This window comes from Sceloporus undulatus, chromosome 10 (genome assembly GCF_019175285.1).
Source record: "Sceloporus undulatus isolate JIND9_A2432 ecotype Alabama chromosome 10, SceUnd_v1.1, whole genome shotgun sequence".
In the NCBI taxonomy this organism is placed as follows: Eukaryota; Metazoa; Chordata; class Lepidosauria; order Squamata; family Phrynosomatidae; genus Sceloporus; species Sceloporus undulatus.
In genome coordinates, this window is record NC_056531.1 from 14,380,427 (window position 1) to 14,401,931 (window position 21,505).

General features: G+C 45.6%; 1 protein-coding gene across 3 annotated transcripts in view; it reads right to left on the reverse strand.

Annotated features, from left to right (window-relative positions):
• Positions 1 to 462: 462 nt before the first annotated feature.
• Positions 463 to 21,505, reverse strand: part of SSH1 (slingshot protein phosphatase 1) — a 37,904-nt gene continuing 16,861 nt past the window's right edge. For 2 of the 3 annotated variants that reach the window (XM_042441957.1, XM_042441958.1), the window contains 13 exons: positions 21,336 to 21,439; positions 20,261 to 20,325; positions 19,465 to 19,586; positions 17,503 to 17,571; positions 16,983 to 17,048; positions 14,813 to 15,007; positions 12,921 to 13,014; positions 12,023 to 12,151; positions 11,872 to 11,918; positions 10,603 to 10,749; positions 9,569 to 9,769; positions 7,702 to 8,278; positions 463 to 6,217 (listed from right to left, as the gene is read on the reverse strand). In XM_042441957.1, coding sequence (XP_042297891.1) covers positions 4,952 to 6,217; positions 7,702 to 8,278; positions 9,569 to 9,769; positions 10,603 to 10,749; positions 11,872 to 11,918; positions 12,023 to 12,151; positions 12,921 to 13,014; positions 14,813 to 15,007; positions 16,983 to 17,048; positions 17,503 to 17,571; positions 19,465 to 19,586; positions 20,261 to 20,325; positions 21,336 to 21,439 — 3,082 coding nt within the window. In that variant the 3' untranslated portion in view covers positions 463 to 4,951. The remainder of the gene's footprint in view (positions 6,218 to 7,701; positions 8,279 to 9,568; positions 9,770 to 10,602; positions 10,750 to 11,871; positions 11,919 to 12,022; positions 12,152 to 12,920; positions 13,015 to 14,812; positions 15,008 to 16,982; positions 17,049 to 17,502; positions 17,572 to 19,464; positions 19,587 to 20,260; positions 20,326 to 21,335; positions 21,440 to 21,505) is intronic. The other variant, XM_042441959.1, reaches the window with a different exon arrangement.

Sequence of the window (21,505 nt, forward strand, 5' to 3'; positions counted from 1 at the left end):
TAGATGATGCCATCAGTCTGCACCTAGTCATGGGGACACAGCCAAACACTTCTTCAACCTGCCATGCTCTTAGCTGCTGCAGCTAAACAATGACTTTGGGGAGGTGACTTCTGTTGTTGCAGAGGCTGAAAGAGAATACCAGGCTCTGCAGTCACCAAAAACAGGCCTAAGTTGGACTTAGCCCTGCAACTGTCACTAACAAGATGTTGGCCATAACAAGCCAGGCGTGGTTCCCATGCTGACTCCCTCACTAGCTTTGTTTTTCTCCCATGAACATGGACAGAATTGGGTCCATCACCATTCTAGCTGTCAACAGGCCACAAGCAAGTCACATGAGCCATGCTGGCTTACAACTTGGATGGATCCCCTGCCCACACCACTACTTGCTTGTGATGGATACTTTGGCAAAACGTGGGTATCTTTCACCAAACCACACCATTCACTCCAGAGACTGAGAGGAGCTCCTTGTAAATAAAGTTTTTTTAATTGTTTCCTCACAAGTATATAATACAGTACGCTTTTACCAACAAAAAGTAAAAAAAAAGTGCATTATGCATCCCCTACTGTGAAGGTACAGTACAACAGAGATATAAAGCTAGACATATGTACACATTGTGTATTTAAATTTTAAAAAAACAATGAGAAAACAATGATGTACCAGGAACATCAGTAATGCAGTGGACCACTGCCCATTGGAGTTCATTCTTTCACACACAGAAAAGGCCAGTGCAGAGGTCAAGAGGCTTCGCACATTGCTTCTATTTATGGGGGGGGGCACCTGTCTCTTGGGCACCCACCCACCCATCACCTCCAGCCTCAAGAAGTTATGGGCACATACAGAGCAAAGGAGAGGGCATCTTCCTCCAACATGAGGGCTCCCAGATGTGTCAGACTACAACACCCGTCATCCCCAGCTAGCACAGGATGAGCGTGATATAAACCAACACACTCAGAAGGTGCCACATTGAGGAAGGTTTCTGGAGGGTGTTTGCCAACTCTTGTTTATCAATGTCTAGACGGTTCTTAAAAAGAGGGACGCCCACAGGCTTCAGAATTGAAAGACTCAGCATCCTAACAATGCAAACACACCTCAAGCCTGGGTGGGAAAGATGGCAAGAAAGAAGAACTCAAAATGGAACTTCATTTTTTAAAAAAATAAATAACATCCAGAAAGAGCATAGGCTGGAATTAAAGGTGCCCTTTGGGGCATTGTAGGTTTGAAGCCGGGACATACCTTGGCACTGAATTTGGTCTCCAAATCCACCAGGTGGGGGAAGACAAAGATGTTCTGGCTGAGTATGGCTTGATCACTGCATAGTTTAAAGGCGTGGAAAGAGAGCCTGGACAAGAGCTTTCAAAAACAGCAACAACCCTCAAAACATTGTTGAAACCTTTGCAAATAGCCAAAGGGACCCTGGTGAGCTACTCCCCAAGGAAAGGATAAACAAGCACACACATGCACACCAGAAATATTGTAGACAGCTGTACTGGCATCACACACCTAGGGTACTAAAACAAAGGAAGAGCTTCACATAAATACACAGTATTTGTAAACTATTTGCAAGGCACTCAATTATTATTATCAAAAAGGAAAAGGAAAAAAATACCACCAATGTATAGAGGAAAATAAACCAGCTCTCATTTTATGCCTCAATCCAGGCATACTAGCAAAGGTTTGCTACTTATGGATTGGGGGAAAAACCCTCTGCAATGGTATGCTAAAGATTATGATATATTTCCCACTGGCTTGAAAACATTGTCTTCTTCCTTGAAAGGATCATGTAGGCCTGAGATAGGGTTGAACCTTCAGTTGAACAGAGATCAAAAATACAGCAGTCTTCCAAAACAAGAAAGAAAAGAGGAAAGAATTTGGCCCATCCAATTCTTCAATATTAAATCCCTGCGAACGGCCATGAGGCGACAGAGAGCAGCAGGAGCAGTCCCTCATTAGACACATCTGCCTGAACCTCAGGATTTACAAGTTTACTTGTTCCATCCTTACCCTTCAAACATGCCTGACCTTCAAAGAAGAGCCTTTTAAAACATTTTCTTTCTTGCTTTAGCAAGCTGGATAACAGAAGGAGGAGAAAACACAACTCTAGGCAGGCCTCCTGAATTGTTGATTTTAACGTGTATTTTGCCAAGATTTCCCAAGGCCTGGACTTGGCAGAGTTTGATTTCCTGGTGAACAAATACGGCCGTGGTTTGGGAGTCCCCCACCCTCCAGGAAGCATGACGTTGAAATTATGGCTTCCCAGTGCACACTGTCAGGACAGAGAAGCATCTCTAAAATATAGCACATACAAAAGAAAGAAGGGAACTGGATGATCAAAGAGTATGTCAAGCAGGGTGGATTGTAAGAGGAATGGCTGCTCCATCAGCTGACTGAGCTGGGAATATCGATGGCAAGTTAACAGCATGTTCACCCCAGTTACATGCATGTGCAGGCTGAGAAAAAGAGGACCTCCCTTTGCTACTAGCTGCCATGCTGCACTCTGAGCATGGCCAAAAGAAAAAATGGCAAATTCCATAGGTGCACCTATCAAGTATGGTCCTGAAATATACAAGCAGGCACACTGATGTTCTCAAGCAAGGGGCAAACAAAACATGAACACTAAAGACTGGAGTGCTCCTCACTGGAGGTGTCTGGGATCTTGCAAGGATTAGCTACAGTACATAGTCGACATGAAGTCGAGGCACACCACCTGTTCTCCACTTTAAAAAAGCCAGAGGGAAGGGAGGGGGTCGCCCCAGGAAGATTTCAGTTCTTGTACCATAAAGCAGCCTCTGGCACCTTCTAAATGTATAGTACTTGCTGGGGACAATGAGGATTATAGTTCTACACATCCAGGGATGGCAGATTGGGAAGACTGCTGTAAAGAGACATCCCACCCACCCTGGCATGTGCAACATACAACTGAGAAAGGTTACTTAACCCAATTTAGAATTTCTTGGCAAGGAATGCAAAATAATCCTATTTCTCACAATATGGGCATCTTTTTGGAGGCCAAGCATCCACCCAAATGGTGGACTCTGAGGATTTTGTCAACATAAGAATAGTCTCTAAGAGGTGGCAGCATGTGTTTGGACTGCAGTTCTCATGCTCTTTCACCTCTGGCTGGGCCTGATGGGAAGTACAGTCCTACTACAGCCTAAGAACCACAAGTTTCCCACTCCAGTTCTACCACCCCACTCTCTCCCACAAGCAGAACTGCTTTCTGAGATGCTTCCAAGCGACTAAGAGACATTTGTAACAGGCAATGGAAGAAGGGACACTGGCCTTCAACCACTGGATTTGGCAACACTGCTGATGCAACCGCTGCTGACTTCAAAAGGGAGAGGAGGGCCATTGGCTTGCTGGAGTATTTGTCATTGCCACAGGCACCCCAGCAGTGGCATTGGGACTCCCATCCTGACCCCTCAGTGGCTACCCAAGACAGCCTCAACCATGGCTCTCCTTTACTTACTGGTAGGAAGCCTTATGGTTAGATCTTCTCCTCCACTGGGGTTGGGGCCCTCTGGCACTACGTCAGACTAGCAACTCTCTTGTCTGTCCTGTAACCCTGAGTGCTTCTGCAAGGTGTGGGATCCAAGCACGGGTTCTATCAGAAGGACAGGCAACAGACTTGGATTGGAAAACTGGAATCTTTCAAGTAACTTCTGACATATTTCTCAAGAAATTTCTCTCCAGGAAAAAAAGAGTAAAAAAGCACAAGCCTTACTCCTTGCTCTTCCCCTGCTGTGCTCTCCCATGGCACCTAAACAATCAAAAGAGAGAAAAGGAAGGGCCCAACCCATGTGGATGAGGCTACACAGAGCTTCACTTCTCCAACAGCTTTGGAGTTTGGCAGAGACCACAAGCTGTTCCTGAGGCAATCCAGAACTTGCTTCTTTCCACTGTGAGTTGGAAAGTACACAGACTATTTTTAAAAAACACAAATCTTAAAACTTAAAAAAAAACCAATGCATCAACTTCCCCCAATGTCAAATGCTTGTAAACAGTTTTTTAAAAATCCTTTAAAAACCACAGTCACCCCCTTATTCAGTGTGTGGTCAGCAAACTGTGACATCCATGCTTTATGTAAATTTTTAAGGAACACAAAACGTCAACCAGTTCCACATTTTTTTAGTAACAGCTCACCCCCAGTCATTAATTGACAAGAAGTACAAACTGGATTGGCAGAATCTCCTAACAAATAATAACTCCCTCTCTCCAAGACCCTGAGGCAAAGGGCTATAGGACAACTCAGAGTAACCCATCCCTTATTCAGCCAGATGAGTAAAGCCTCTGTAAAGCCAGCCCAGAAAAAAAAGACATCTCTCAGTGCCAGCAATTGGACAAGCTATTTTGGAGGCTACAATTCCAGGAATCCTCCAGCTGCCATGGCTGGACAATTTTGGGAGTTGTAGTTCAAAAACTTCTCCAAGCTCTGCCGGATGTACAGAAGTGAACTCTTGGTCACTGAGATCTTTACAGATAGTATTACCAAGCATGATTGAACAACTGCCTTTTCTAAAGCATGAATTTTAGGACTAGATTTTTTAAAATTCCAAACCATGTCTGCACATTTATATGTAAATGTATGAAGAACAGAGGTAGCATTTTTACATTGCCCTCTTCAGCTCTTTGCTTAAGGGCATCTTGGAACTAAGAATTGTGCTCAGCTTGCATTGTAAAGAAAAACAAGGAGGATTTTTTGGCATAGCGGGAGAGAGGTTGCCACTGTCCTGCCTTAGAGGAGTCAAGGGGCCCTGTCACATAAGCAATCGCCTTCCATCCTGGAAGCCTTTATTCTTGGGCTCTTTGCTCTTTTGGCTCCACTATTTGCAGCACCTCGTGGAAAGAAAGGAGAGAAATGTCTGCCTCTCGCTTTTTTTCAGATGCTAAAATTGCATTTCGGACAGACAAAAATAAAAATAATACTTTTGTTAAAATAACTGTGCCCAGAGGTCAGCTCTTCCCAGGCCAGGGCATGCTCTTTAATTTCCCCAGGGTAGATTTCAGCCAGGGCTTGGGGCCCTCTTCTGTGTTCTTCGAAGAGAGGCAGAAGTTGCAGCCCCCTGACACCTCGCTCGATTTGGTCTCTCTCAAGTCAGTCAAGGCAGACGGCTCCCCATCGCTTGTCAGGTCCTCAGAGGAGAGGTTGAGGCTTCCCAATTTGGCGAGAGAATTCGAGCGTTTCAAAGGTGAGGAGACAGTCAAGCCGGCGAGCCGCAGCCTGGTTTCGATCTCCTGGGTCCGTTGCTTCACCAGGCCGGGCTTGCCCCGGACACTGTGGATGCTGTCACTGCTGGAACTTCGTGTCAGATTGGAGCTCCTTGAAGATGAGGGTGTGTAGGAGATGGTCTTCAGGAAGTCTTTGGTGAAACTGCTCATGTGCTCCATCTTGCCCAGGACAGGAGTGGAGGTTTTCTGGGACGTTCCAACAACCAGGGGAGTCTTGTGTAGCTTTTCAGGGTCATTCTCAGCATCTTGAGGAACGGAGGGTAATGGTTCAAGAAGAGGCAACTCGCCAGGGTGGGCCACCAGTTCTTGGGGCTCTTCTGGAATGGTCATGTCCGTCGGGGCACCGGGACCCTCCTTGGCCTGGCCCCCAGTTTCTGACGGCAGGCTCTTGAGGCGTTCTAGCTCCTTTGTGTGCTTCCGAACCAAGCCAGCCTTCTGGAGCTGAAGGAGGGACTCTTGATGCTGCATCAAGTAACTGTTGGTAGTCGGCTTCTCTAGATCTTTGCTGAAGAGCAAATACTTTAGGTCCTTTGTCTGCCGAGCATCTTTCCTTAGTAAGGAGCCCTCATGAGGGATGGGGCTTCTTTCGCAGAGAGGATGCCTAGCGCCAAGCAAGGTACCAACTGGGGTTTTGGATACCTCTCTGGGTTTTTCAGAAGCATCACAGGGCCAGCCAGATAGAGGTTTATTGGCCTCCACATCCTGCACATCGCCTCCCGCCAACACCAAAGGCAAACTGTTGGATTTTGCTCCACGGATCTCCTTCAGAGGATACTCACAGAATGCCTGCTCCAAAAAGGGAGGTGTCCCATGTGAGAGGAAGGGGGGCTGCGTGCAGACAGTAGGGCTGTGGCACGCAGGAACAGAACATAGGTTCTCACATGGCTCTCCAAAGACTTCGGTGGAGGGGCCAGCAGAAGAATACATGCAGTCAGCACAGGACTTGTAGGAAGGCTTCACTTTGCTGAGGATCCCGAAGATGGCGTCATGCTGAAAAGGGACAGAACAAAGGATTGAGAAGCCAAGCATAAAACAGAAGCAAAGCTTAGGGTTATCAATGGCTGCTAGTAGGTGAACCAGCCAAACCAAGGGATCTTAGCCAGCCTGAGCTTCAGCAGATCAATCAATGGGGCGGAAGGAAACTTTTTAAAATGTTGAATCACCTCAGAAGAGGAAATCTCCCTTTCTCCCCACACCAGCCTCCCTCACACCAGAAAGACAGAACTTGCCAGCAGCACTGGGGAAAAATTGTATTAAAAACTTAAAAAAAATTATACCCAGTCATTCACATTATTCAGACACATTAACTATTTAGAGCTTCCATATTTAGAGACAGTTTGTCTGTTCATTACCAGACATTAAGGCTGCACTTTCCCCACCTCTGGTGTAAATCCTCACTTTTAAAAGAGGTCTGGAAACAGGGAACAGTGATAAAAGCTCTTTTCTTTTAAAAAAGAGCACACTCCTACCCTATAATTTGTAAGGGGGTTGTTCATTTGTAAGTTTGGTTTAATGCATCCAGTCCTGTTCAGCCAAGGTGGAAAAACATGAAGATAGCACCACCTATGGGGGACCCACCACTTCTCAGGTTTGCCTTCTCTGTAAAAACCAAAGTACAGTACCATCAATGTCCCAAAAGTACTTAAAGTGCTACAAGTCCTCCATAAACTGAGTGACACCTGCTCCTTTCCCAACAGGGCATGTTTTGAGGGGCCTCTCAGAGGTGTAGTTTTTCAAAGCAGTTGGCTCTTGGTGGTGGAGAAAACCAGACTCAAAGCATCCAGCTTCCTGTGTCCGGATTTCCTGCTTCCCACCAGACAAAGCCCCAGAAAGCTGTGGTCACAGAAAGAGCAGCTTTGTCCACTTTAGGGGAATGTGCCTCAGCTATTGGTCCTCTGTCACACCTGGTTTCAGGGCTTGGGAAAGCAAAACAGTGCCCAGCCATGGGCTTCTCCCCCAAATGTCCACTGAGAGAGGCCTTTAACTACTCCATGGCCACAGCCACACCAACAGCTCTTCCAGTTTTGTTCATCATTTTTGTGATCTTGTTCCTGTCATGTTCCATCAACAGCAGATTCAAACAGCCTTCCCTTCCTCTTAAGAGATGCAGGACTTTCCCCAATGTCTGCACCCCGGGAAATTAGTGGAACCAGGCTGCCTGCAAAGGCTAAGGCAGAAGAGCTATAAAGCCTGCCTGTGGGATTTGCTGGACTCATTCAGCTGAACTGGTTTAACTCAGTCCCTGACCCAAGGAAATGGGGAGCCACTGTGTAATTCTGGAGTGTCAAAGACCACAAAACAGCAAGGATGGGATCAGCATGCAGCCTCAGAGGCCCACTATGTCCACCTGCTGCAGACAATCTCTGCTGAAATAAACTCAGCATATGCTCTGAAGTCTAAGACTGCTCAGGCAGACAACATGTAACACACACACACAGGTACTCAGTTTAGCTCCACACCTCTGTCTCACACACCTCAAAGTCCTCAGGGCAGCTCCTCTTGCTATTGTTGTTGTTCAGGTTCTCGCAGTTCAACCTGCTCTCCTCCTCCTGCACAGAAGAGCGCCGTTTCCACCTCTCCATGGGCTTCTCCTCACTGGTGCCACCTTCCTCTCGCAATGCCAGCCCAGGCCTAGCACCATCCTTCAGAAACCCGATCTCAGATTTCCTTTTGGGATTCTTCTCCTCACCAAGGTCAGTGCTTTCAGCTTTCTCCTTGCTCTTCAGATTTTCCACTTCAGACTTGTCGGAGAACTCCAAGAATGGCAAGTCTGCTGCCAAAGATGACTCGGCCTCCTCCAGAAGCACATCTCTCTCCAGGTCCTCCACCCGGAAAAACGATTCCCTGTTGCCAGGCAAAGAGTCCGACAGGCGCCTGAAGCAGTACTGGAAGTCCACAGTCTCCTGGCTGGCTGGCGGCTCCACACAGGTAGGGTCCAGCTCAACATCAAAACTGTCCAGTAGAAAATCATCTGGCCCATCAGAGCCATCCAAATGCTGGGGTAGGTTGTCCTCTGACTGTTGCTTCCACAGCTTGTTATGACGCTGTTTGCTAAGCAGCAATGAGGCAGAGAGAGAGAGAAAGAACACATTATTGCAGCTCTCAAGCTCTTGAGGGTGACTTCCAAGTCCTGATCCAAATGCTTAGAGAATAGACACCCACTAAGGTCACTAGAACAAGGGCTAAGAGCATTCAGTAATTCCCCAAGGACATTAAATAGAACAGAAGTGGGTCCTCTTGGTGGCTGCTTCCAGGATCTCAGGCTCTCCTCCCTGTTTCTTGGTTGCCTCAAAGACAACCTTTGGCAACTAACTTTGCTTGTTATGCAAGGGTTTATTTGTTTACTGGTATATGCTTACATTTTTATGCTTTTAGTCATTTTCATATATTAGCTGTATTTGTACACTGGTACCCCGGGATACGAATGCGCCGCGTTACGAAATTTCCGGGTTACGAAAAAAATCCATTAAAAATAATTGTTCCGGGTTACGAAGGTTATTTCGGGTTACGAAAAATTTTTTGGTGCTTTTCGGCGCTTTTTCGCACCAAATCGCGGCTTTCGCTATTAGCGCCTATGGGGCTTCGGCTTGCGAATGCTTTTCGGGTTACGAATGGCGCCGCGGAACGAATTAAATTCGTAACCCGGGGGAGCCCTGTACTAGTTTACAGTATGCACCCTTGAATCCTGTTTGGGGAAGTGAGGCCAAATAGAGATTGATTGAATAAATAGATAAATAGACAGAAATCAGCTAAGTGAATAAAGCAAGAAAACAACAAATAGTAGCATAACATATAGGCAAATAACTTTCCCAAGATTTACAATACTGTAAAAACATCACATGTGCAGGAAAATATCAGTTTCTTAACAAGGAAATGTGCTGAGCTGACTGTTTTGCTCAACACTGATTCAGAAGGAAGCCTCCCCAGTAACCAAACACACTCAGGGTGCGGGTAGCCATCAGACACCACAATTGTCGCCAGTTGTGCCTGAAATAACAGGCCCGAGTTGGCTGATGAAGGCTTGGCATAGAGATGGCAGAAGGCCCTGAGAGGCGGGTCAGAAGAGCAGAAGCCCAGGACTAGCTTAAAAACCAGATCCCCCCTTGCTTGTCAGCCCCAAACCTTGAACTGAGCTTGGAAACCGAGCAATAGCTGGTGAAGCTTTTCCTGTATTTTCAAGGGATGTTGTACCAAAGGTCTGTGCCAGTGACCCTTTCTGAATGTGGCCCACCCTGCTTGAGGCACAACCCAATCCAAGGGAGATGGCATAGGGCAGTGCGAGGCTGGCCCTTCCTCATCTCTCCATCTATCTTTGCCCTCACCACACAAGCACTACCATACCTGGCATCCAAAATGCCTTGGTATTCCAGGAGCTGCCTCATGAAGCCAGCATTCGGCCGTGCAATGCTGCGCTTCTGCTTCACGTAATTGTAGGCCTTCTCCAAGGACCAGCCAAATTCCTTCATGGCATAGGCAATGACTGTTGACGCAGAGCGGCTTACTCCCATTTTACAGTGAACCAGGCACTTGGAGCGATTTCTCCTGGTGGGCCAAGAAAGATAAGGAAGAGGTGAGCAGAAGGAGACACCATGCTTTTTTCTACAGTGCTACAAATGAGCACAGACCTGGGACACTTTTCAAAAAGGCACTTGGGAACTAGGATTCCTAGCCAACTTTGATGTCTTGGGAAAAAGGAAAGCTACTTCCCCTGCCTAGGAGCACCACACAGAACAGAAGCAGCTCCATTGAGTAATCAATGCTGGGTTCCATCTCTTCTTATCCACCTACCAATTCATCTATTTTGCATTTGCAGGCAGGGCAGGGAGCAGACCTGTCATTGCCCAACCAGTTCCCCATCCGCAAAAAGGGACATTAAGGAGTTAGTGGACAGAGCAATGGGCAGCCCTCTCTGGCACTGAGAGTTAATGTGCCACAGTAAATGAAGGACTGACCTTGAACGGATCTCAGCCCTCCCATCAGCAATATGGGAGCAATATGGGGACGATGTTGGCCTACCTCAAAAGACTGCTGTGAGGATTATTGAGATAATCTAATAAAGCAGCTGGAACACTCTAAAGTACCAAAGGCACTATAAATAATAATAGCAGTCCAAATTATGAATAATCAACCCTCCATATTCAGCAGCAGGATTTCTCTCACTTCGAGAGAAAGGGAAGTGGTAACAGCCAGAGGGTGACTGTTGTTCTCCTGCCATTCTTGAAGCCTTCCCAGGTATATCTGACTGTCCCACTGCTGGCAGCAGAGGACTGGGCTACGTGGACCATGAGAAGGCTTCCTCTCTGCCTACAAAGGGGAACGATTCCTCATCATGGCTGCAAATAACACTCAAACATGGCTTTTTGGTACTGGCTTACTTGGCTTTGTTTATAAAATGGTAGGCCTCATTCCAGTGGGCAAGGAGGTCCGTTGTCTCTTCATCGTAAACTCTGATGTTGTGGTAGGCAAACATGCCAGGGAAAAAATTATCAATCTCCCTGGTGACGTTCAAGATGTAGTCAACACTGCAAGGACAAAAACAGATATATGATGCATGGTTTCAAGTCTGGTATGGCATGGAGGAAAGAAAAAGCAGCAAAGTGCAGCCAAAGGGGTTCATGCAGCCTCCCTGGGCCATTTTGTGCGCTCCCTAGAGTCAAACATTGTTTGCCACCAAATGCCCTCTAGGGACATTTTCGCCACATTTTAGGTCTGCCTGGGTAATTTTAGGCCCAGGAGAGGTCTTTTTTTATTAAAACGAGAAGTGACTTCTAGGTCAAAAAAGACCTTTCCTGACTCAACAATTGCCCACTCAAAGGTGTTTATTCTGTGCTGAAAAACAACAGAAATTCCGCACTAAGATGACCTCAGTTCTGTAACTTGCTGAGGTAAACATTTGCCCTTATTTTGCACCATTTGCTCCTCCATTTTTACACACTTGCACTATTTATACAGGTTTTGCTAATTATGAGATGGAACAAAGATGTACACACTGTTGCCCAGAAAGCCAAAATCTTCACCACAACACATTCCACATTTATGTTTCGATCCACACCACCAGGCTGCCAGATCCAATATGGAACAAGGCTCCAAGGGCTTTACATAATGGTGCAGGACAAGGAACTTCAGTGGGTGCCATTTCTCTCCCCATTGGCATGCTTAAAGTGACACTGTACCTGCTGAAATCCCTCCTCCCTCATGAAACATCAACCTGACATTCCTGCCCTCCTCCTTGATGTAGACCTTGTCCAGATTCCTTTCTTGCTCCCTGTTTTAACTTGGCTGTGATTGGAACCTGGAAATGATTTGATCAGAACCAACTGTCAGTCAAAGAAGGATACTAAACCATAGAGTCAGCCCTACAGGGATGATTCCCTTGGCCAAGCCCTGGTATTCGCACCCAGGCCTGCTAACTGGCAGCCAAAAATCAAAGATGGAAAAACAGGCTACATTCCTAAACACCAGCTTCAAATGTTGCAGAGCCAGCACAAAAATTGTAGCTGCTGGCTTGATTCAGAGCTGACACATTCTTCCCAAGTGCCAAGATGGTGGGGATTTCCCCAAACTCTTTATTTTCAGAAAACTTTACCAATTACTTGCTGTCAACTTGGCCAGTTACTTCAGCTGGTGGAAGACATAGTACTCACCCAGAGCCCCGGAGCTCCTCCAGGTTGGAGGCATTCCACTCAGAACCCTGCAAGAATCACATCTGAGTCACAATCCACAGCAAGAGGAGCATGCAAGAGATGCTTGATGCAAAGGCTTTCTGAAGCTGAGCCTGTGACCATAGCCACTTACCAGATACAGATGGTTGAAAATCAGGGAAGGTTTGTCCATCTGGCCCAGGATAAGCAACATCTCATTGTCAATGAATTCTTTGAACTCTTTCAAGTTGCAGCTCATGTGCTTCTCCAGCTCATTCCGGATCTGCAAAGAAAGAGTTGCAAAGTAAGGATGGAGGGAGAACTGCATCTGAACAAGAACTGGATTCAAAGACCTATGCTAGACCAGTGGGGAAGGATCACTGCTTGGTGGCTCTGCCTTTGTGACAGGTGGACACCCAAGGAAGGGAATTTTGAGGAGCTGAAACAGCAAGCCGGGGAGTAGAGGGCTTAGTCTCAGACCAGGACTCATAGAATCAGAAGGAACCTCAAGGGCTACCTGGTCCAACCCCCTGCCATGCAGGAATATGCAGTGAAAGCACTCCGGACAGATGTCCATCCAACCACTCAAAACCTCCAAAGGCATCAGCTTTTCTAGGCAGTCTGGATTCCACTGTCAAACAGCTCTTACTGTGAAGACTGCCTTTTTAATGTTGAGGTAGAATCTCTTTTTCTCAGGAGGTCAAGGGTCACATTTCTACTCAGCTACGAATCCCTTCATCTGATCATGGTCAGTCACTCACTCTCTCTCAGTAGTAGTAGTAGTAATAATAAGATCCATGTAAAAACTAAGCACCCTACACACATCCAAATGAAGAGGACTGGAATATGGCAGCACAGCTGTTGACCTCTGAAAAATCAGCCCTCAGGAGTAAGGGTCCAGTCTTAACACAACTTTGTCTCTGTGGAAGATACATCAGTCAGACCAACAGCCCTGTGTTAGATAGTCTAACCAGCTGTATGTGTTTCCATCTTGCTAAGCAGGCAGGAAGGGAAGAGATGGTCCCAACACAGCCAAAAGAGGTCCTGCTTACTTCTTTTGAGGTGATGTTCTCCAGATCTTTGCTCATCATAATACTCCGGAGTTTGGCCTTGATCAGCCGTTCAGCCAGCTCCCTCTCGGTTGGCCTGAACAAAAAAGGGGAAAGATAGAAGTTTCCTTACATTCATTCCCAATTAAAAGAACAACAGCTGAGGAGATAAAACCAAGACCAGAAATGGTAATGAACTGAGACATGGATTTCTTCTTAAGCTCACTGGTGGACTAGTAGGATATCAGTGTAACTAAAAAATAATAAGGAAAAGGCTAGCCCAAACCTGCACAACCCTGCTCAAAAATCTCAATGTCTTCAATGTTTCCTTCTGGAAAACAGAACTCGGACCTAAAAGGCAATGTTTTCTATATATATATATATATATATATATATATATAGTTGAAGAAAACATGATCAAATGGGCGAAAGACTGTAAAAAATCATTGGAATTAAGACAATGGGAAATATTGTGGGGACAAAGAATGAAATATACTGTAAGTCAGGATATAAAGGAAAATTTTGTTAAAATTATGTATAGATGGCATTTATCTCCGGAAAATGGTAATGGTCAAATCCTTTGTTGGAAATGTCAAAGGGAGAAAGGTATGTTTTATCATTTATGGTGGAATTGTGTATATGCAGAAAATTTTTGGAAAATGATAGTTAAAGGAATCAAAGAAATATTGGATATAGAGTTAAAGCACAAACCCGAAATTTTATTATTAAATATGTTGGAGGATGAGATAGAAAGAAGATTCGGCAAAATAATTTTCTACATGTTAACAGCTGCCAGATTAACGTACACAAAATACTGGAAAAAAAGGAAAGACATTATGTTGGAAGAATGGATTCTCAAATTGTTAGAAATGATGGAAATAGATATAATCTCGGAAGGATTAAGAGATAACTTAGCCATAAATGCAGAAGCTAAAGAAAAAAAGGAAGCAGGATAGAAAGGTCTGGGAAAAACTGTATAGTTACATAAGGGGAAAATGGCCTAACATACAAGATAAAATCTAACAAGGTACAGTGGAGCCTCCTCATACGCTGCCTTTTTATAGGCGGCTTTGAGCACAGGCGCTCAAAGCCGCCGGCGCGCGCAGGGTGGAAGGGGCAGCGCGTCCCATTCAGTTGAATGGGCGCGCGCACCCGTTGCACCTCGCGCGCCGCCGTGCACGAGCCCCATTGGAAACAATGGGGCTCGAGCATAGGCGGATTTTTTATACGCGGAGGGATCCGGAACGGATCCCCTGCGTATAATAAGGTTCCACTGTACTTACATAGGTAAGTCAGCTTAAAAGAAAATGAAACGTTTAAGAAAGTAATATAAACAAGGAGAATGGACTAAGATCAGGAAAGTCAAAAGTGTTATAGGTGAAGTCAAAACAAAATCAGTTACTACTAACAAAAAGATAGACAACTAGAGTCAATAAAATAAACGGCAAGGGTTCAGACCAAGGAAGTCAGTTTTGTGTTGTCTAGTCTAGGGAATGTATGAAGAGAAGGAGTATGGAAGGTATTTTAAGTTTAGGGGAGGGGGAGGGGGGAGGGAAGGGGACGATAGAGATGAATGTTATTGGTTTATGTTATATGTTACATGTTATGTATGTGTACTTTATTTGTAATAAATAAAATTTAAAAAAAATAAAAATAAAAAAAATCAGTCAAGTGGGTTGGGGCATCTTTGAAAGGCTAAATGGGAATGTTTTCCGCTTGTCCTGCCCAAGTCCTACTTCCTTGTTTGTGTCAACATTTCCAGAATGTTCAATGAGGAGTCACATGTAGATTTCTGCCACAGCCCATGCATAACTGCAGAACGCAAACCCCGCTCTCTTTCTGAGACGTCTATGGTCTGAAAATCGGACATCGGACCAGAAACCTGGCAAACCCACTTGTCCACATATAAAGCTGGCGAGTCGGGCCGCGTGGATTCCAGATCCTGCATGGCATTCCACTCATTGATGCAGCTCTGCTCCGAGGCGATGCAGCTCTCGTAGTACGTGGCCCAGACAAGGGCCATCCCACCGGGGAAGTAATTGTACCGTCGAGCCACCTCACAAGCCTTATGGAGGATCTGCAGGGCAGACCTGCAAGAGGGGGAAGACCCACAGAGCACGAACGTTAGCCCAAAAGCAGGGAGAGGGAATGGGCCTGCTAAAGAATCTGCACATGAATGCCAGCCAGGAGAATGCCATGTAATGTGACCCCCGACACCGCTAGGTCCTGCCTTGGTGTGCACTGGTGTGTGTAATGCAACACACACCAGGTCTCACCCTATTCAGGAGTTGCCCAGTCTTTTATATTTTCATTGTCAGTTCATTCACCAAATGACATTTCATTCACCAAACAAAAAGGTTCTTGGCCATGTTTTATTTACACTTGCCACCTGGAAACCGGCAGCATTCTAAGGTTGCCTGATTTTTAACTATGGATAAGTCCAAGGACAAAGAAAAGGATAGCCTTTCAAGAGGAAGACTGCCAGCATAAAGGCCAAATTGAACGACTGGGCTGCAAAATGGAAAACCAACCACGAACTGAAAGAAAAATGCAATGAAAAAACCACCCACCCACCGACGAAGCCCCGCCAATGATTGCTTTCACACTTTTACATTTCAAGCTGTGAGCATGCTTCTGTTCTAAAAGGAGTGAGTGTTAAGCAACAGCACAGTCTAGTGGCCAGAGGGCTGCTACCTGCACCAGCCCTTAAGGTTACAAGAGCAGCTGATGCTCCCCCAAGGCCTCCTTATAGCTTGCCTTTTTGTGATGAAAGCAAGTGCAGTGGTATCTGTGTTGGGCTGGATTGGAAGTGTTAGGAGAAGTACACAACTGAGGAAAAAGACCCTGAGACCTCCAGAGGAAGTCCCTGACCAGAGAGCAAGGGCTGAGTTTGAAGGTGTCCCCATTCCAGCCAGTCTCAGGCAAAACATCTTGACCAGAGGTAGCCAGTGTGGGATAGCAGCTCCAGCTACTCTCAAAATTGCTGTCAAGTCATTATGGCTCCTCCTCACAGAAACATAGAGAGCTACCCTTAAACTCAGCCAGGCCCTTGCTCCATCCAACCCTGTAGTGTCAACTCTAACTGGCAGCCGTTGCTCCCCAGATTTTCAGGCAGGACCTTTTCCTACCCCTACCTGGGATTCCCTCCGAGTGCTCTCCTACCCAAGGACAAACCAGGCCTGACTTTGCTTAGCTCCTGAAATCAGAAAGCTGGTGTAATATCACCTCTGGCAATTATGCAGTTAGTGTGAACCAAGCCGGGAAGTACTGGGAATCTCACAAACACTGCACAGAAGGAAAAAAGAGAAGCTCCTGAACACTCAGTGGCATGGAGAAGGTCAAATTTAGATCCTTGGCATCTCAAGGTGGGCTGGGAAAGACTCTTATTGGCATGAAATCCTCGAGAAACACTGCTAGTCAAAACAGACAGATCTGGGCTATAGAGATTTGGTACAAACCTGTTGCTTATGTTCCTAATAAGCCTTGGTAGACCCTGGGATATGCATTATGAGAAGCAACAGTGGCCCTCCAGATTTGTGGATGGACTCCATTTCTTGATGTTCTACACATATGGCTTTTGCAGTATATATCAGGGGCAAAAATCTTCCTGTCAGCTTCTGTTTTTCACATGATTAACCTTCCTAAATCATATTCCATTTGAACTCCATGCTCTGGTTCAGCATGACACCAGAGACTGTGATGACTCCCACAAGAAAGAAATTCAGTTTCCAAGCCAGATTCTAGAAGCCTGAAGTGCCAGGGTGGGTTTGCAGCCTGGCAACCCCTATGACAAGGAGAGAATGTTCCTATTTCTTCATTTCAATCATCTTGTTTCTCCTGATGCTTTATTTAAGGAGCACAGAGCAGTTCTGAGCCAAGCCAGGTAATAATTCATCTTCCTGGCCACCTAGAACCACCCCCCTTCCAGCAATGGTGGCTATTCAATGAGTAAGGCATTCCATTTGAGGGAAGGAAAACTGTATGCTAACTGTGACCACTCTGAGGACAGAAAAGGAGCAAATGAGAAGAGCGTCAGCTACTAGAGACAAAAGAACAATCACTCACCACATTGCTTGTACTGAAACGGGCTTGAAGATATGCATCTTCCCAGCAGTGCTGATGCTAAATCCACTAGCAAAGACAGAAAAGGAAATCTGCTATATGGTTGGGTTAAGTCTTCCAAGGTACTTCTACAGAGCATTGCTTCAATGTACAAACTGATTCACAGCCAAAGCACTGAGAGTGTTTAATAATAAAATGACATCAAAAATGCAGCAGAGTTGTATTTCCATTAATAAGTGGAAGGAGCAAAAATGATGGACTCCACTGAGGAAGCCACAGCTGCTGCCCTGACATGGCAAGACCTGAGCTGGGCTGTTTGTGACCAGGGTTCTTGGAGGCCTTCCATTCAGAGTGTCACCATAAGGCAAAACTAACCTGACAGCACAGGACAACAACAAAACAGTAGCAAATACACACAAAAACACACACACTTAAAAATTCAGGAAGCAGCTCTTCCGAGCAGACTAGCTCCCACCAACATGCCTGTCCTTCTGTTAGCTCTCAAAATGTTTCTGGTTCTTACCCGTCGCCATCTAGATGGATCTTTGTGTCGCTCCACAGACGCAGAACCATCCCTATGGTACAGCTTTTGCTACCAAGAAAGAGAAATGACAATATCTGCTATTGTAGCCTTCAAAAGATCTCAAGAGGCTGGTTGATAAAAGATTTCTTTCATTGTTATGCTACCTCTCTCCAAGGTTATCAGATGGCCTCTATGACCACCAGATCCCATCCTTTGGTGATTCCCAACAGCACAGTGCAATGAAGAATGACTGCCCCAACAGCACCTCAGAGGACCAGGTGGCTGACCAGGGACTAAAACCAAACTTCTTCTGCCCACTCAACATAATTTCAACAGCTTTTAATATATATTATATATAATGTTTAACTCCCCTTAGCTATTATTATTATTATTATTATTATTATTATTATTATTATTATTAAACTTTATTTCTAAAGCGCTGTAATTATACACAGCGCTGTACAAAATCGGTAAAATTAAAGAGTATATAAAAGCCTGCCCAAGGCGTACATTCTAAGATAATAACAATTAAAAAGAGGAATAGATAAAATTACCATATAGAGAAGAAAAAGCAAATTAAAAACATCAAATATAAAACAAATCACATCACATCAAATATTATCAGACAGCCAGATGACAATCACAAATTCCCTGAGAACGCTTCCCTAAACAATATGGTTTTCAGCTCAGCCTTAAAGCTGGTTAGGGAAGTGATGAGCCGTGCATGCAGAGGAAGAAGGTTCCAGGAATGAGGGGCAGCAAGAGAGAAGGGGCGGATCCGGGACGGGCAGAGAAAATCCTGGGTTGAGAGAGGAGACTTTGGCTACCAGAGCAGAGAGTGCGAGTAGGGATGTAGGGAGAGAGAAGATTGGTTAAATAAAGAGGGGCCAGCCCATGCAGGGCTTTAAAAGTGAGTAGCAAAAGTTTGTACCTGATGCGGAAAGGAAAAGGGAGCCAGTGAAGGGAGGACAACAGAGGGGAGACATGATCATATCGGCGAGTGAGTGAAATAATGCATGCAGCTGAATGCTGAACAGAAATTAATGGGTGGAGATGAGAGAGGGGAAGCCTTGCCAAGAGGAGGTTACAGTAGTCTAGTCGTGAGACCACTAGGGCATGGACCAGTGTCTTTGCGGTAGAAGCTGAGAGATATGGACGGATTTTGGCGATATTATAGAGAAAAAATCTACAGACTTTGGCTGTAGTCTGGATCTGGGGGATGAATGACAAAGAGGAGTCAAAGATGAAACTGAGACTGCGGGCTTCCTGGACCGGCTGGATAGAGACGTTATTAACAGAAATAGAAAAGGAGTAGTGAAGGGTGGGCTTAGGAGGGAAAACAAGAAGCTCGGTCTTGGACATATTGAGCTTCAGACGCCAATGGTGCATCCAGTGGGAGACAGCTGTTAAACAGGATGACACTTGCTGCTCTAGCTCTGGCGAAAGATTAGGGGTGGAAAGGTACAATTGGGTATCATCGGCGTACAGATGGTAGGAGAAACCAAAAGAACTGATAAGTTTGCCAAGGGAGAGTGTGTATAAAGAGAACAGAAGGGGACCCAAAACAGAGCCCTGAGGAACTCCAACAGATAAGGGGACAGAAGACGAGGTCTGATCACCCGAGACCACCGAAAAAGATTGATCTGTCAAGTAAGATGACAAGTATAGTATTCCATCATGAAGCATTTTACCTCAGGGGCACAAAGGGGAAAAAGAAACATACACAGCAGATGGGAAACAGCTTTTAAGACTACAAGTTTCCATAATTCTCTAGCCAGCATAGCCTTGCTGGCTGGGGATTTTGGGACCTGTAGTCAAAAAGACAATTCCCCCAACTGTGCACTACATACAGATGAGCAGCGTTTGCTGCATCTGCTTTGCAAGATCTTTGGTCTTTCAAGAATATGGCAAGCTGATGGCACCTGGTTTAAAACCCTTTCCATGTCTACAGCACTTGCTTACCTCTCCTTACTACAGAAGTCCACGCCCAGAAGAATGTTCTCCTCTGTATCCTGGCGGCCGCTGCTATAAACCACCACCATGTACCGGACGCGGTCTGTCCAAGCACTTTCTAAACGCACAGCCTAAAAAATAGCAAGTCAGTTCTCAGCGTACACTCCCTTTACAGCCTTCGGGGTTTGATGGCCCACGTTCTGCTCTGGTCCGATTCTAAGATATTTTTGGGGGTGGGGGTACAGTGTGGGCTGCATACCTCCACGGTCCCCTCTGAGGCTAAAGCAGCCCCCTAGCCTCCCAGAGTTGCCCACTCCTGGTCCAAACTTTAGGAGAGGCATGGCAAGCTCTCAGAATGAAAAGTGGAAGAATCAAAGAACAGGTAGAAAACCACCAAATAATAGTATCACAGAGAAGTGAGGGGTGGCCATCTGAACAACCCCAAAGAAACAGAATGGGACCCAACTCTCTGGTTCCCCATCCTGAAGTAGCCCAAAATGTTTTGTGCTAGCAAAGTGTAAGCAACCTGAATGGGCCTCCAGAGGAGAAAGAAAACAATGGTCAAATTGCAATTCATCTCAGTGACACCCTTCTTTTATTTCAGTGGGACCCACAGCATTCATTTGAGCAAGATTCTGCCTTGGGCCCCTCTGTTTCCATTGTTGCTTTTGCTGTCAGGGATGCCCCATACTTTCTCAAATGCAACTCTTTTTTTCAAAAGTTGTCTTTATTGTAAAGAAAGCCCAAGCCTGTCAAGACACTGCAGTGCAAGCACCACACCAAGGAAGCAATCCAATCCTCTTACCAGCTTGATTCTGTCCTCACAGCGAAGAAGGTTGATCATCACCTGAAGGTGCTGGGGCAAGTCACCTGTGGATTCACAAGAAAGCATCAATATATATATATATATATATAGAGAGAGAGAGAGAGAGAGAGGTTCTTTAAAATGGGAAATATTCCCAGAGCTCAGAAAAGTTACCTTTCTTTACTACAATTATCAGAATCCTCAGCTAGCATGGCAACAAATTCTTGGGGCTGCAGTTCAAAAAGAGTAATTTTTCCAAGTTCTTGATATTGCAGAGAAGCCCACACAGTTCAGGAAAAAGTGTATACAAAACTATGCTGGTCTTCACTCGCTTTAACTTCAGCAAAACTACTGGTCTCTAAGAGTATGGATGATGGCAGGACCAAGAGTCAGTTCAGACTGCTGGTCTGCCTATCCTAAGGTTGACTACCATGGCAGATAGAAGCTCGCCAAGGTCTTCCACTGAATTATCTCTCTGAGGAGTTAGCTTGGCCCCAGGTCAGTACTGTATCTGATTGGCCATGTCTTATCTGTTGGTTTTTTTTACAAGTGTCCTAAATATTCCCAAGTGAGCCATTCAGCATAGACTCTGGATCTGCATTCCTTTGCACCCGACATCTGTATTCAAGGCTAATATTTCATGTCATGCCAGTCCAATTTGTGCTGACTGTCCAAAGGGATCTTCTAATGCTCACAAGGAGGACAAATGGCCACATGTACCCATAAACCAGCCCCAGTTTAACAAGCTGAGGCTGCCAACTCAGCAAGATAAAACTCTCTCTGTGGGATGGTGGCTGGAACTGCAAAACTGCTGACAGCTGAAGAAATCTGAAGCTCAGCTGCCAACCCTACAGTGCCATGCTGTACCCCCGCCTGACAGCGTGTTTTTTCCCCTCAGCATGACCCAGGACTCTCCACAGCTCCCATGGAGGAAGAATGCGATCACTCATCATTGTCTTAAAATAAAGGCAAACAGTCATTGCCTAAGAAACATACTGCAGCACTCCTTCTCTTCGGGTTGTTACATAGACAACCAATCCGCAAGAGAGGGTTGCTTCACATAGACCAAGTTTACCTGCATGTTTGTGAGGGTGAGGAAGAGTCCGTGGTCCCTGGGGGCTGTTTCCTTGCTGGAGGAATAATGCAGCCCCTTTCACCATAAAAAAGCTTTCGCTGAGGCTGGAACATAAAGACAACACAGGAGATTAGCCCAGTGGGAACTTCATGCGCAGGCAACACACATGG